This window comes from Vitis vinifera, chromosome 5 (genome assembly GCF_030704535.1).
Source record: "Vitis vinifera cultivar Pinot Noir 40024 chromosome 5, ASM3070453v1".
Classification (NCBI taxonomy): Eukaryota; Viridiplantae; Streptophyta; class Magnoliopsida; order Vitales; family Vitaceae; genus Vitis; species Vitis vinifera.
Genome location: NC_081809.1, coordinates 24,620,965 through 24,635,863, shown reverse-complemented (window position 1 = coordinate 24,635,863; position 14,899 = coordinate 24,620,965). Strand labels below are relative to the sequence as shown.

At 33.6% G+C, this 14,899-nt stretch overlaps 2 protein-coding genes across 3 annotated transcripts; one reads left to right on the top strand and one right to left on the bottom strand.

The window, feature by feature from the left end:
• The first annotated feature begins 1,453 nt into the window (after nt 1-1,453).
• LOC100852780 (uncharacterized) lies at nt 1,454-3,952 on the top strand. Its single transcript, XM_010652347.3, has 2 exons — nt 1,454-1,573; nt 1,679-3,952. The coding sequence occupies exons 1-2, from the start codon at nt 1,561-1,563 to the stop codon at nt 3,829-3,831; spliced, it is 2,166 nt and encodes a 721-aa protein (XP_010650649.1). The 5' UTR covers nt 1,454-1,560; the 3' UTR covers nt 3,832-3,952.
• Nucleotides 3,953-7,947: 3,995 nt separating this feature from the next.
• On the bottom strand, nt 7,948-13,923 carry LOC104879484 (toMV resistance protein Tm-2(2)-like). Of its 2 annotated transcripts, XM_059737163.1 has the most exons (3): nt 13,702-13,923; nt 8,406-11,598; nt 7,948-8,289 (listed from the first exon to the last, which is right to left on the bottom strand). In XM_059737163.1, exons 2-3 carry the CDS (start codon nt 11,588-11,590, stop codon nt 8,283-8,285), a joined length of 3,192 nt encoding a protein of 1,063 aa, XP_059593146.1. In that variant the 5' UTR covers nt 11,591-11,598; nt 13,702-13,923; the 3' UTR covers nt 7,948-8,282. The 2 variants fall into 2 exon arrangements, with proteins under 2 accessions (XP_059593146.1, XP_059593145.1); XM_059737162.1 differs by lacking the exon at nt 13,702-13,923 and having other exon boundaries at nt 8,406-11,670.
• Nucleotides 13,924-14,899: the final 976 nt, after the last annotated feature.

Genomic DNA, 14,899 nt, shown 5'->3' with positions numbered 1-14,899 from the left:
ATTCATTTAAATATGACCTATCATTTGATAATTGTTAGAGGTTGGTGACTCGAATTCTATTTGATTTAACTTGAAAAACTCGCGGTGTAACATATTTGATGAAGAAAAATTATGAGATTTTGAGGGGCCCGTGTGTTTTTAACAAATAATAGTGTGTTTTTATTATGTTTTTCCCTATTTTGTAATAATAACAGTTATAAGTGAGCAATAATTATTCCAATTCACACAATAACTCTATTACATTAAGCCTATTTTGCACATGGGCATCCCATATTTCTATGAGTTATGGGAACCATTTATGGTGGAAGATTATTTATTTATATTGATATTTATTTTTTTATTTTTTATTTATAGGACTTACAAGATATTTATGTGGGTTTTTGATAAGTTTGTGGTAATTTAAAAAAAATTGTAAATTATGGTAATGAAGAACGTATTAAAAATATATTCAAAGATTATTAAAAATCGTCTCTTCAAGAGACGATTCTTTTCTTATAACTTTTTTTTTTTAAAAAAATAAGTAAATAAATCGTCTTTTTAAAAAGATTTGGCTTTCAATTTTTCTAGTTGACAAAAACTATTAGAAATTCTTGATCCATTACTGTAGTTTACAAATTATTTTTTAAAATTACCATATTCTTATCAAATACCAGCTTTTATGTTTTAGTGGACTCTCTATTTAATTAGTTGCATAATACTAATATACGTTTTGAACAAAGATGAAAAGAAAATTATAATATTAAAGAGATTAATTTTCAAGAAATTTTAGTATATGTTCAATGATAAATAATAAGTTATTTATTAACGAACCCTTTATATAATGTCAGATTGTTCTTGCAAGTAGGGAAAAAAAATCAGAAAAAAAAAGACTATACAAACAAACAACAACCATAACAAAATCAAAACAAATGGAAAATAAAAATATATATCACTCACATGATTCATTCATTAAACAAATGAAAAATAGAAAAGTATATCATTCACATGATTCAATGTTCCTTCACCTATCAATACTTTAATTTACATGATCACACCTATTTAAAAGTGAATGATACATACAAGACATGGCTTGTCAGTTTAAATTATTTTTAGTTATTGGAAAGCATTAAGGATAAGATTTTTATTTCTTTTTAAGAAAATTGATTTTATTATATTTGGATGCGCGCCATAGATAAAAGTAAGGAAACTAACAAAATAGAGAGGAATTCTTCTTCATATTCCTTAAAAGAAGTGGACAAAATTTGTGGAAGTGTATTCCTAGACAGTTTTCATGAATTATAAGCAAGAAAAAATTTATATTTCTTCTATTTTTTTCCCCCCTATCTTCTTTCCTTTAAACTTTCAGAAATAATAAACTCAAGGTCAAGGGTAGTCAGAGCAGAAAATATGGGCTAGAAACTATATAGATTTCTTGATCAATCATAGCTTGTGTTATCCATGTGTACCCCTTAAATGAAATGAGTCAAAGCAGGGAAGTTTGGCAGTTGGTGTTTCTTTATAGCAGAAGCTGCAAGTGTTGAATTCCAATCCCCAGATCTTAGATACACTCAGAGAGAAACCATGCCAATTACAGGTGAGCTCACCAGTAAGCCAACTGATCAGCCATTGTCTAATGATCGTTTGGCTTTCAGATAATCTTCTATATTGATCTAACACATTAACACCATTTTATTTTCAGGTATTGGCAGCTTGATCTTCATGAATAAAAGAAGATCAGTAATGAAAATATTGCCCCAAAGCGTGACAAAACTTTGGAATGAATGGGAAGTCCGGGTATTGGTTTTAATTAGCCTCTTCTTACAGATTGTGCTCATACTGTTAGGCAATCGGAGGAAGTATATACCTTCAAAGTGGATCAGAGTCATCCTTTGGCTTGCTTACTTAGCTGCAGATTGGATTGCAGCAGTTTGTATTGGCATCCTCTCCAACAGCCAAGGAGATTCTGAAGACGACTCATTGCAACAAACCAATATCATAAGGGCATTTTGGGCACCGTTTCTACTGCTTCACCTTGGCGGCCCGGACACCATTACAGCCTACTCAATGGAAGATAATGAATTATGGTTAAGACACTTGCTGGGGCTAGTCGTCCAGTTTGGAGGGGCATGTTATGTCTTTCTTAGGTCTTGGGAGGGCATGCCCCTTAATATTCTGGCCATCCCAATGTTCGTGGCCGGACTCATCAAGTATGGGGAGAGGACTTGGGCTCTAAGGTCTGCGAGCAGCAGTCAGTTTAGAGAGGCCATGCTCCATCGTCCTGACCCTGGGCCTAATTATGCCAAAATCATGGGCGAGTATACTTTGCAAAGGTCCCAGGGATTTAATGTTTCATTCGAACCAGTGGCTGAGCCTTCTACCAAAGTGAATTGCTTGGATCCAGATGAAGAAATTCTCCAAGTTGGTTATGCCTTGTTCATGACTTTCAAGCGATTATTTGCAGATCTCATTCTCACTTTCCAAGATCGCAAGGACAGCCAATCGTTCTTCCACAATACAACTTGGGAGAAAGCTTTTGTAGCGATTGAAGTTGAGCTTGGATTCATGTATGATGTGCTCTATACAAAGGCAAGTGTGACTTATTGTAGATGGGGCCACCTACTCCGTGTGGTGAGTTTATCTTTCACAGTCTCAACATCCGTAGCCTTCTTGCTCATTAACAAGCAAGAGTACGCGACCACTGATTTGATTATAACATTATTGTTGCTGGTTGGTGCAATTGTTCTAGAGATGTATGCCATTATTATACTACTTTCCTCCGATTGGACCATGCTCTGGTTGAGTAAGCACAAAAAACCCCTCAAGGATAGGGTTAAGATGGATCGAGCAAACAAGAGATGGTCTAATTCCATGGCACAATACAATCTACTAAGTCTCTGCCTCAAAGAGAAGCCAATCAAGTATCTTGGACCAGTCCAGAGATTGCCTTACATTTGTGAAATGTTGAAGAAGTATCGCCTTGGTCAACATGAAGGAATTCTCTGGAGATTCTCTCGTGTTTATGAAATGTTGGAGGAGCATAGCTACAAGACTTCTGTGACTGTTTCCACTGATTTGGAAATATTGAATGATTTGAAAGAATTTATCTTTGAACACCTTTCAGATAAATCAAATAGTGCTAAGGAACAATCAGATGCCAATGCAATTTATAAGCAATTATGTGCAGGTAGGGGTGATCTGGTACTCAAGAAAGAGAAATATAATTGTCATAGTATCCTTGGCTGGAGCGTTGAGGAAGACTTTGAACAGAGCATTCTTCTCTGGCACATTGCCACTGATCTCTTGTATCATACCGATAATCAAGACCAAAATCCAAGCTTGGGTAAATGTCCAGATTATAGAGCTATGTGCAAGTTGGTGTCAGACTACATGTTGTATCTTCTGGTCATGCGCCCTTCCATGCTTCCTGATGGAATAGGACATATGAGATTTCGAGACAGCCGCGCTGAGGGCATTCAGTTTTTTAAGGACAAGGCCATCATAGAAGGAAGAACCGAGGCTTGCCAAAAGTTACTTGAGGTGAACACTGAAGTTCCACCTCTGCAAGTGGAAGGAGATAAAAGCAAGTCCATGCTATTCGAAGCCTGCAGGCTGGCTAAGTCTCTGCAATCCCTGGAGATAACTGAGAAAGAGAAATGGGAGATGATGTGTGATGTGTGGGTGGAGATGCTGTGTTATGCTGCAAGCCAGTGTGGATGGAATCAGCACGCCAAGCAGCTGAGGCGAGGAGGAGAGCTGCTCACCCATGTGTGGCTTCTCATGGCCCATTTTGGTATACGTGAACATTTCAAGATTTCACAAGGCCACGCAAGGTCTGTGGTGGTTGTGACTTAGGAATACTTGATAGCTCTGGGACCCTTGTTGTGCTTTAACTTTTAATTTAGCAATTTTCATTTTAATGGTTTCTGGCAGTTTGTACTTGTTTGGAAACATTTTCAATAACCATTATGAAAAACACTTTATGGGAATAATTTTCAAGAACACTTCTACAATCTTTTTAATTGCAACACAAATTTGTGATATAAAAAAATTAGACATGCGTGTCAAAATAAGGGGGCACCATCCTGGTGTCACTTTTAGCAATTTGTGGCTCATCTTCAACAGAAAATGGTTCCAATTTTTTTGAGGTGGCTCCATCCTAACCTCATTTTTGGCATGATGGTATGTCGACTCATTGAACACTTTTCAAATTTTCATCAATCTTTTCAAATTTTTTTGCTTAAGCAAAAGACGTCCAAATTTTCTGAATTGATCTTCAAATAGTCTAAATTTTAAAAAGGTTTACTTGAGGTCATTTGAATATATCTAACCTCCTCAACAAACTTAAAACCTTTGATTAATGGGAAGTTTATTTTATTAATCTTCATTCAACTTTGATATTTTAACTCTACTCATACTTTTATCCTGCCCTAGAATGTTCCAACGAGGCTCTGATAATCCTTATTATTCATAAAAATAGTTGTAAAAATCAAGAAGTAAATGAAAAATGTGACAAAATTGAGCATATATATGTAAGGTTACATATAATTAAGTTTTATAGAGGATGTGTTTAATGCTAAAATTAAGTTTAGAATGCAATTATTACTCTTATTACCATGCAATGTATGACATGCATCAATCAACTCACCACTATTATTAGTTTTTTCAATACAAGTAACACTCTTGTGTCACTTGTAAAACATTAATGACTAATATCTAATGGTCAACCTCACAATCAACTTTTCAGTATTTGCGATGTATTTAGGTTTCTTATAAAAAAAAAACATAAATACACTTCATATATAAAACAAATATTTTAAAATTATTATGACTTACAAAAATAATATAAGATATTATAATAATAGAAAAAAACCATCATCACAATATAGATATATTAATTAAAAATGCTAATAATAATTAATTATAATATTAATAGAACTAATATTAATATCACGTACTCATGGTATTTTATAGAGAAACATTTGATAGATTCTCTTAAAAATATTTCCAAAGAAAATGCTTCGATTAAAAACACTTTTCAAATGCATTCTTAGTTTAGCTTTGCAAAGGTGGATAAATCTCATTTTAAATGGGTTGAGTGGCCATTGCTTCCAATTATATGAGATTAAATAGCATGATCAAAAGGCCAAATTAATCTGTAGTGCTTCTTTCTCTTCTAGTAGGAAAAAGGATGGTGTAAGCTTTGAGACTGTATTTAGACCAAATAGATCAACTAGTGGGGAGGATGGGCTATAATCACAACATAAGTTATAGGTATAAAGATTCCAACAGAGGTGGAGGATAATCGATCTGCTTGTTGAGAGTGAATCAATCTTACTCTTCCCCATCTATATGGGCAATCTTTTCAACAAATTTGGTGTTTCTTGTGCTTGCTATTTGCATGAAAAGAACAGTGATATATGTTATTTGCTCAATATGTATGTAGCAAACTACTTAAGATATAAAAACAATATCATCAACTGAAAGAGGAAATTATTTTCTTTACAGAAAACTAAAGCCCACTAGCATCTGCATGTTATTCTACTATAAAGATCACACCCAAATACAATCAAAAAGAAAAATTCTAAAACATATTTCACACTCAGAACTCCATCGAGTGCATGATGGACTGATTATATATGAAGTTCACAACCACAAGTTATAAATTCTACTAACAACTACACAACAATATGCATTTAAGTACAACATCCTCTAACCATGTGTACCTATGGTCTCTACTAAATGAACTAAGAGAATATAACAATTAACTAATTAATCAGGGATATCGGGAGAAAGAACAATAGAAAGAAATATGTACAAGTCACAGTAAACATCAAATTACAAGAATAAACAAAAAAAAAAGGCACAAATTGATTTATGAGGTTAATTAGAAAAAAAAAAATAATTTCAAATGTCACGACGCAATTTTAAAAATTTTTGAAGGAATTTATTTGTATTAAAAGAAAGACACCAATACCTATTTTCTTTTCAAATCATAGAATAAAGGGTTCAATAAAGGTTGTCTCAAGTAAAAATGACTCTCAACTATTAAGAACTTGAGATACCCTCAAAGAGGCCCTTTACACTTCATTTCCTAAGCATCAAGGCATGATATTCTTATTGAAAATAGAAAGATCCAACTTACAAGTGGAATATATCATTAATAACAAAAAAAATAAGGGTAATTTCATAGGTACAAGGGAGGTTCTACGAAATCCTTATTAATTCTTAACCTAAACCACTACTCCAAAAACATGAAAATGGAATTAAAGTGAAAAACAAAAGCACGAGAAAATAGTCATTGAAATCTAAGATTCAACTTCAATAATGTATTAAGCCAAACCTTAAAAGCAAATACATCCAAATATAATAAAAGAAAATGAGTGTAATAAAATACAATACAAGTAAAATGTGCAAAATAGTAGGTAAAAAGGGGTGGCAACACAAGCTTCAATAGCAACCAATTCTCCTTCCTCCAAGCTGTCCAAGGCTCTCCAAGAAATCCTCTTATCAATTGCAAAATGGCTTTTTATAGGTGCTTCAATATTGTGTCATATGTTGTATACTATGCAGATGCATAAAAAAGATGGGAGATCCCATGGTGGGCTATGAAAGGTCCAAAATTGGTGGGTTTGTGCTATTCTGGAGTGGTAACATGAAATGATCAAGGGTAAGGTGGTGCAATCCTAATGCCAGCTTTGGCAGTTTGTAACTCGTTTTTAACACATGGTGCCGAGGAATGAGAAAATGGTATGTTGCCTTCTTCAGCTTTTCTTATTTTCATCAATATATATTTCGTGATATATTATTATTATTATTATTGTTTTTGTTTTTGCATAGACAAATTAACAATGTCCAATTCTTCTAAAAATTGATGAGATTGATTCTGAAAAAATACGTCAAGATTTTTTTTTTAAAAAAGGAAAAATTTCTTGAGTTCATCTAGATATTTCTAGTTCCTTCAACCAACCTAAAACTTTTGATTTATTGAAATATGACTATATCATCAATCTTCATGAAATTTTGATACTTTATACTCAGATTCCACTCTTACCCCCCGATATCCCAAAAGGTTCCCATAACCATCATTATTCATGAAAATAGTCGTAAACATTAAGGACTAAATGAAAAACGTGAGAAAATTGAGAATGTACGAGATAATTACTTATAATTAACTAGTTGGAGAGTACACTTGATACTAAAATTGAACTAAAGATACGACCGTTGCCCTCATTATTATGCAATATATGATATTTGGTAAAACTAATGATGGAAATAATTCTAAAAATCATGCTAATTCCAAAAATCATGCAAATCATGGTGATGATACAGACTCAGCTATCCTTGCATACTTGTTAAGGACCAACTCCAATTTAGTAGCCATCTCTAGGCTAGTTAACTCCAAAATTTGCTCTCAAGGATTATCTCTAACCTCATTACTGTTGGAAACCAATCTTGCTCAATGTATGGCCATATCAAAGAGTCCTCCTTATGGGTGTATAGTGGCTGCCAAATCAACTAACACAATCCCATGAATCAAGGCATCAAAATTGATTTTTTTCTTTCTTAATTTTTTTCTCTCATCTTATGTATATATTATCTGTACACTTTCTTGTAATGAAAGAGCACGGTTGTTTTTCATTCAAAATTATTTCTTCATTTGGTTCTTCAAAATCAATCAACCTAATAATAGTTTTCTTTTTTTTTTTTTTTACCACAAATCAACAATTATGCGTGACTTTGCATAAATTCCACAAGAAATCACCAATGGCCAATCCTACAAGGCAAACGGTTTGGTATTCCTAATGCATCTTGGCTTCTTATAAAAGAAAAATGAAGACACGCAATATACAAGATCAAAACAATGTCATCAACTGAAAGAGGAAATTATTCTTCTTCACGGAAAACTAGAGCCACTAGCTTTCTGCATGGTTATTCCAATCAATCTAAATACACTCACAAAACAAAATATTAAAACATTCAAACCTAGAACTCCATTGAGTATATGATGTCCTGATTATGAAGTTCACAAACAAAGGTTATAAATTCTACCAACAACTACACAACAATATGCATTTGAGGCATCCATTAATGGATACAACCATAGACTGAGCAGAAGGGATAGAAATCCAATCCCAAATGAGCTCCATTACTTGTTGTAACTTAGAACTCACCTCCACGAGTATAATTTGAATATCTGCTCCAATATCAAAACATTGAAATGAAAAGCAAAGCTCGACATGAAGAAGTAGACCAAAACATTCAAACAGGTAGTCACATCCATTGTTTCTTCCCCATATATCTTGTCACAGCCTAATCAAGCATGCAAAAAACAATGTTGCATCAGGTTATAAATTCCGCTAAGCAATCATCTCATGTTCAGCATGTTATATAAACAAAATTTTGAAGAGATTATGTAGTGAACTTACTGAGCAAGTTTAACATCAATCTTCAATAAAGGGCTCCTGTCTAACAATTCTTCAGGAAGCGTCGGGGTGGTCCTTTCAGAGTACCTGATCTCCAAATCTCGTAGAGCTTGCAGTGCTCCTTTCTCCACCTTCCAGTCCTCCAGTTGATCTAGCTTCCATAGTTTAAGAACTCGAAGCTGACGAAAGCCTCCCAAAGAGCAATGCATGCTCTTCCCTAAATAAGATTTGGCAAACAATTTAAGACTTCTTAGGTTGGGAAGCTTACCCAGTGACTCCATTGGATCTTTTGTAAGTTCTGATCCAGATAAGGTAAGGTCGATGAGACTAGGTGGGAATTGAGACACAATTGATGGATTCCTCAACCGTCCAAACAAAAAAATGCATGAAAGATTCTGGTGACCTGTTAAAGGCTTCAATTCTAGATCCCAAGGCTGGTTATTATCATCAATGGATTTGACCCTTAAAGACTGAAGATGCTTTAGATTTAGAATCCAGCCAGTTACTGCCTGTACTTGTGATGGCATTGCCTTGGGTTGAGATGACATAGCCAATCCCAATTTTCTAAGATTGAGTAACCTGTTTAGGCCATCTCTTACTGGAGTCTCCTCATCTACAAAGAGCCCACACAACGTCTGAAGGGTTGTAAGAGAACCAGTACTTGGTCGGAGCATAAGTTTACTTCGGTAGCCCTCACTCAAGTACAAGTGTCGCAGCTGTTGTAATTTGCAGATTGAAATAGGAAGAGTTTTGATGTTGGTATGCTTTATATCTAGCGTTTGAAGATTCCGCAGCTTGCTTATGGATGAGGGAAGCTTCTCAAGGAAAGTAGATCTCAAGCCAAGGTACCTTAGTTGAGTTAGTTCCCCTAGTGCCTCAGGCAACTTAGGTTTATAAACATTTTCCAGATCAAGCACCCACAGTGATAGGAAGCAACTGCTAGAAATGCATCGCCTCAAAAAATCTCCTATCTCTTCTTCCTGTTCAATTTTTTTTCGAGTATCAAATGACCGAAAAGAGAGGACATCTTGATAGTAACATGTCAAAGAAGTTGAACTTGTGTGGTCACCTCCATGGATATGATCAAAGGTTATATCGTCCCGATCAAGATGATCGACAAGACGACGGATCATGTCATTGCCTGGGAACAACTCAGATCTTGTGTAAATATGATCTCCAAGAGCTCTGGCTCGCTGAGCTTTGGATAACCAGTATTGTGTTAGGGCATCAGGCAGGCGAACAGTTTTAACATTCCCATTAAGCTTCTTCTTTGACAGTTGAACCATTCCCTGGGCGATCAACAGATTCAAACAACTCTCAGCAACATCTTCCGGAGCTTCATTCCTGCCCTCTGTTTGCACCAAATCCTCTGCAACCCACAATGTTATTAATCTTCTTGTTGGGGTATCAGAGTCATGAGGAAATAAAGTTAGAGAAAATAGACATCTCCTCATGTACAAGGACAAATCCTTGTAGATCCTGCAGAGGGTATTGGACCAGACTTTTTCTTGGTCATGACAAAGCTGTTGAAGTGCTCTGGACCACTCCTCAATGGTTGCATCCTTCTGCGAGAGTGATTCTGTCAATTTTACGATCAGGAGTGGCAGCCCCCCACATCTTCTGACAATTTTGTCTTTCAGCTCTTGCAGTTCTGAGGGTATTCTTACCTTCAGAGCATGGGTAAACAATGCCCAACTCTCCTCATCTGCTCGTAGTCGCAATGGGTGAGGATCACTCCTCGTTTTAAGATTTGGAGGAAGACTCATTTTGCGAGTGATCCAAATCATTCTGCTCCTGTTTGATGTATCTGCAAGCACTCTTAACAAGCCGTCCAAGTAACAGAAATGAGAAGGATCATCCATAACTATGAGAGACCTGTTATTAATCAAGAAGGCTTTCAGCTTCTGCATCATTTCTTCGTGTTCACTAGAAACCACTGCACCTCTCGTGACTCTCATCTTGTAGTTCATCAATTGTTTTATTATGTCTAGGAGAATCTGACGTGAATCACCTATGGTTGAAGAAGCAGTTGTAGATGGCCAAGCACGGAATGGGAAGTGATCCACAACAGCTTTATTGTGGAAGATCAACTTTGCCAGGGTTGTCTTTCCAATGCCTTCCATGCCCATAATTGGAATCACACGGAAACTCTTATCAGCTGCAAGTAGTCGTGTCGTCATTGCATGGACATCATCATCAAAGCTAGCGAGATGAGGATTTTGTGTTGTTTGCTGTGACGGTATGTGCTTTTCAGATTTTATGAACTCTCTACTTTGACCCTGTACTTGGGTGGCTTTCTCAGGCTTGGAAATTGAGAGTTCTTGGATCTTAGCATATATTTTGTCCATCTTCATGCCAAAATCATGCTGAGATTTGGATTTTCCGAAAGGAGATCCCATCCAGCTTTTCTTTCTGAGCTGTTGGTTATTGTTGATGAAGTCCTCAATTACAACCACAGCAGAAAGGGAAACATCGGACAACTTCTCCATCCAGACCCCTGCTTTATCATCCAAATATACTAATTCTAAGCCTTTCAGAAAACTACTCAGCGACTCCAATTCATCTAGTACCCGCCTGGCCTTCTTCTTAGTATCGGGATGAAGTGCCATCAGAACTAGCAGAGCTGATAGCTTCTCTTTCACTGGGGAAACAACTATGTCTTCCAGGTTCTGACTAGGTATTGAGAACAAGGGTGACCACTCCATTTCTTCCAAGTATTTAGGAATTCTTGAAGAAAGTGGTACAAGTACTTGGGCAGGAGGAAGATGAGGGATTTTAGACTTGATCATTTCCAGCTTCTTGTGAATTCTGATTACTAAAATGCATCTCTCCCAATTCCCTCCGCTCCTTTGCTTTGCTGCTGATCTGAGTACAAGGTCATCAATCACATCTTCAAAATCATAGGCAACGTCCATTAATTCCTCTGTGAAGTCATAGCCATGAATAACTCCAAGACGCATCAATTTCCTTTGGATCCATTGAACCTCTTCTTCAACTCCAACCAAAACCCCTGGTTCTTGAATCAGCACGACATTGAGTTTCTCCATAACGCGCGATACCGCCAACTCAGCCACCCCTTGTGTGTCTTTGAGCTTCCTAAAGATCTCCCTAGCTTCTTCATCTCTCCCCTCGTCGAACATCCTCATCGCTTCCATCCGCATCTCCCGGGTAGAGTTTCCATGCGACATTTTCTTCTCTAGGGAAAGGAACAAAATATTATCACACAATTCTTCACTAGAACATAGCTTAATAATTATCAACATATGTAGATTTTGGTTTTCTGTGTAAGCATGAACAATCAGAAATTTTTATTCTTAAGCTATAAAAATTAATGGAAGAAAAGAAAAGAAAAGAAAAGAAAACAAAAGAAAAAAGAATGCTAAATGAAATCTTGAAATCTTATGATCCTTATCCTTAGGAAAATGATTGGAGGGTGAAAAAAAAACCATTAGAGGGATGAGAAAAGTCTATATATTAGATTAAGACTATTCATTTAAGAATTACCCATAAGACTATTCATCTAAATATGACCATTGATAATGCTCCTAATTAAGGTAATATTTGGATACATGATTAAATAAAGTGCTAAAATGAAAATGTTCTAAATAATCACTTGAAGTGATTTCTAAATAATCAATTGATAGGTTATTTTTCCAACAATCGGTTTTTTATTATATAATATATTATTAAAATAATATCTAAATATGTATTTAGTTTATATCTAAACACCAAGTGTTCGTTTGAATATATTTTCTATTTTCTATTTTTAAAATTAAAAAAAATAGTAATAATTTTATATAAAATATAAGAACTTTTAAAAACTTACTTTGAAATATAATAATTTTAAGAATTGTTTAAAAATTTGAGGTATCACAAAAATTTTACAATCTCAAATTTTAAAAATTGAAAATAATTTTTCAAGATACGAGATAAATATATATATATACAAAATACTCTATTTTTAAATAGACATTTTTATTTTTATGTAAGCCAACACTAAGCATTTTTTCAAAAAAATTTTTAACAGAAGCATCAATAACAAAAGCGCTACATATATAAGTGCTTTAATCAAATTCACTTCTCTAATTAATATCCAAATTCAAACTAAAACTCTAATAAACTAAGGCAATATTTGGCTCTTATAAAAATCAACAAATTATTTTTATATACTACTTTGCATTTATTTCATTTATTTTAATTCTTCAATGTAAAGATTAGATAATTTAAAAATCCATTGGTTTTTAAGTAATTTTAATTATGTTAGATTTCCTTTGATTTCTTTATAATAAAAATAAACATGAGAAAATAACTTTTTTCTTCTTAATATTGTATTTTTTCTTTCCTTAATTAGTATTTTATAAGAACCAAATATAACCTAAGACTATTGATTAAAAATGAGGGAGAAGACTCTTCAATCAAATACTATCATTCATTGATAATAGTATTAAGTAAATAATTATTTATTCAAATTCATACACTATTCATTTAAATATGACCCACTAATAATTAATGCTACTAAGTAAATGATTGATTTTTTAACTCACATAGAGAAATCCCTCATAGAAAAATCCCTCTTCTCACTGCCAATGTATGGAGGATGACTAAATGTGCGGGTATTCATAGGTATAGATTATTAAATGAAGATGTTTCCATTCAGTACTTACTCTAAAGCTATGTTTGATTTTTGGAAAGCACCAAGAAAAGAAAAAAAGTTTAAAAAAAAAAATTGTTTTCTAAGGAAAATCAAATATAATTATAAATTTATATAATTTTAAAGTTATTTCATTTTTATATAATGAAAGGAAAATAAGTGAAATGAATTTAAAGCAACATATAAAAATAATTTATTGACTTTAAAACTATCTTTTATTTTCCTTCATTTTTTTTTCCTCCTACTTTTCTTCTCTATTTTCTTTCAATTACATTTTTCCTCAAATTTTCTGAGACCCAAACATAACCTAAATATATAAATTAATGTGACTCAAGTTGAAATACATACACCCATAACATTTGTGAATTTATTGGTATAAATTGTCTCAAAAATTTTGAGAAAGCTCAAAACATTAATCCAACCTGTTTATGATAGTAAAATTGAGATTTTTATCAGATCTTACATGAACATTTTTTTTTCTTTTCATGTAGTTGGTTTCTAACTTTATAATCTGTTTTGAAAACAAATAAAACAAGAAAAAAACGAAAAAAGAAAAAATGTACTTTCTATTGTTTGACAATCACATTCCGCATGGATCATACATAGACTGATGGGCGAGAAGAAGTGATGAGCAGGCAGCTTAATTACCTGGTGTGAGTGGATGAAACTAGGGAGCAGATCCTGGGCCTGGGGGAGCACAGCCTCAGCTCGAGACAAGCAATTAAAAGAAGAGCATTGGCCTGAGCTTGATCATCTGCACCTAGCTAGGGTTATGTAAATCTTATACATCATTCAAACACAAAATCTCCTCTCAACTCTCATTGCGAAAGCATATTGAGAACTATTCTTGAAAGAAACTATATCATCCAATATATAAAGAAGCACATCCATTGATGTGTAGTTATGGGTTTCTTATATGCTGTTATCCTCTTTTCATTCATTTAAATGCCCTTGGAAAACTGTGAAGCACATGGATTGGCGTTGACATTTTATCAGATGCCCAGTAATAACACTAACAAGTAAACAATAACTATTTCAGTTCACACCATAGCTCTATTAAATTAAGCCTATGCATGCAGCACATGGTATTCCATGGGTTCATGAATGGGTGACAGGTGGATATTGCTCTAGTATGGGCATCCATTCCTATTAGTTATGAGTGTTATGGCAGAAAATTATTTATTTATAATATTGATGTTTAATTTTTATAGGATTTGAAACTTTTCTGCCTTGGTGCACTTTTTGTTTAATTAGTTGCATGGTACTGATATACGTTTTGAATAAAGATAAAAAGTGATTAAGTGTTGTTTGGTAACTGTTATTTGCTAACTGTTTTAAAAAACAATTTTGAAAAATAGTTTTTGAAAATTGTTCTATAATTTTTATAGAATAGAAGTATGTTTGGAATCCTAAAATGTTTTTAACTTATTTTTAAATATGTTTTAAAAATAATTTTTATATCTACCATTTTATTTTTAATTATTCTATATATTTGTATAATTATTTCTTAAATCAATTCCCATAAAACAAGTGAAAAAATAGAAAGTAACTAAAATATATTCTTTAAAAACACCATGTTTTCTGTATTTGATTGTCAAATAAAAATTAATTTTTTATTGTTAAACATGTCTTTTGTATTTTTTGTTTTAAAAAATAATTCCCAAATATACACTAATATTCAAAAACTTCTTTTAATACATGTTGAATGATACATAATATTTCGTTCTCAATTCAGTTCTTTTGGAATATTAATGGTATAACATGTATAGATATTGCATTAGTGAAATTTTTATGTTTCAATTCAATAATTAAATTTCAATTTCAGTTATGTTTTGAATTTTTAGGA

What these genes read in the sequence shown, in the direction of transcription:
- LOC104879484 (XM_059737162.1), bottom strand. Translation starts at nt 11,665, where the DNA reads ATGTTGATAATTATTAAGCTATGTTCTAGTGAAGAATTGTGTGATAAT.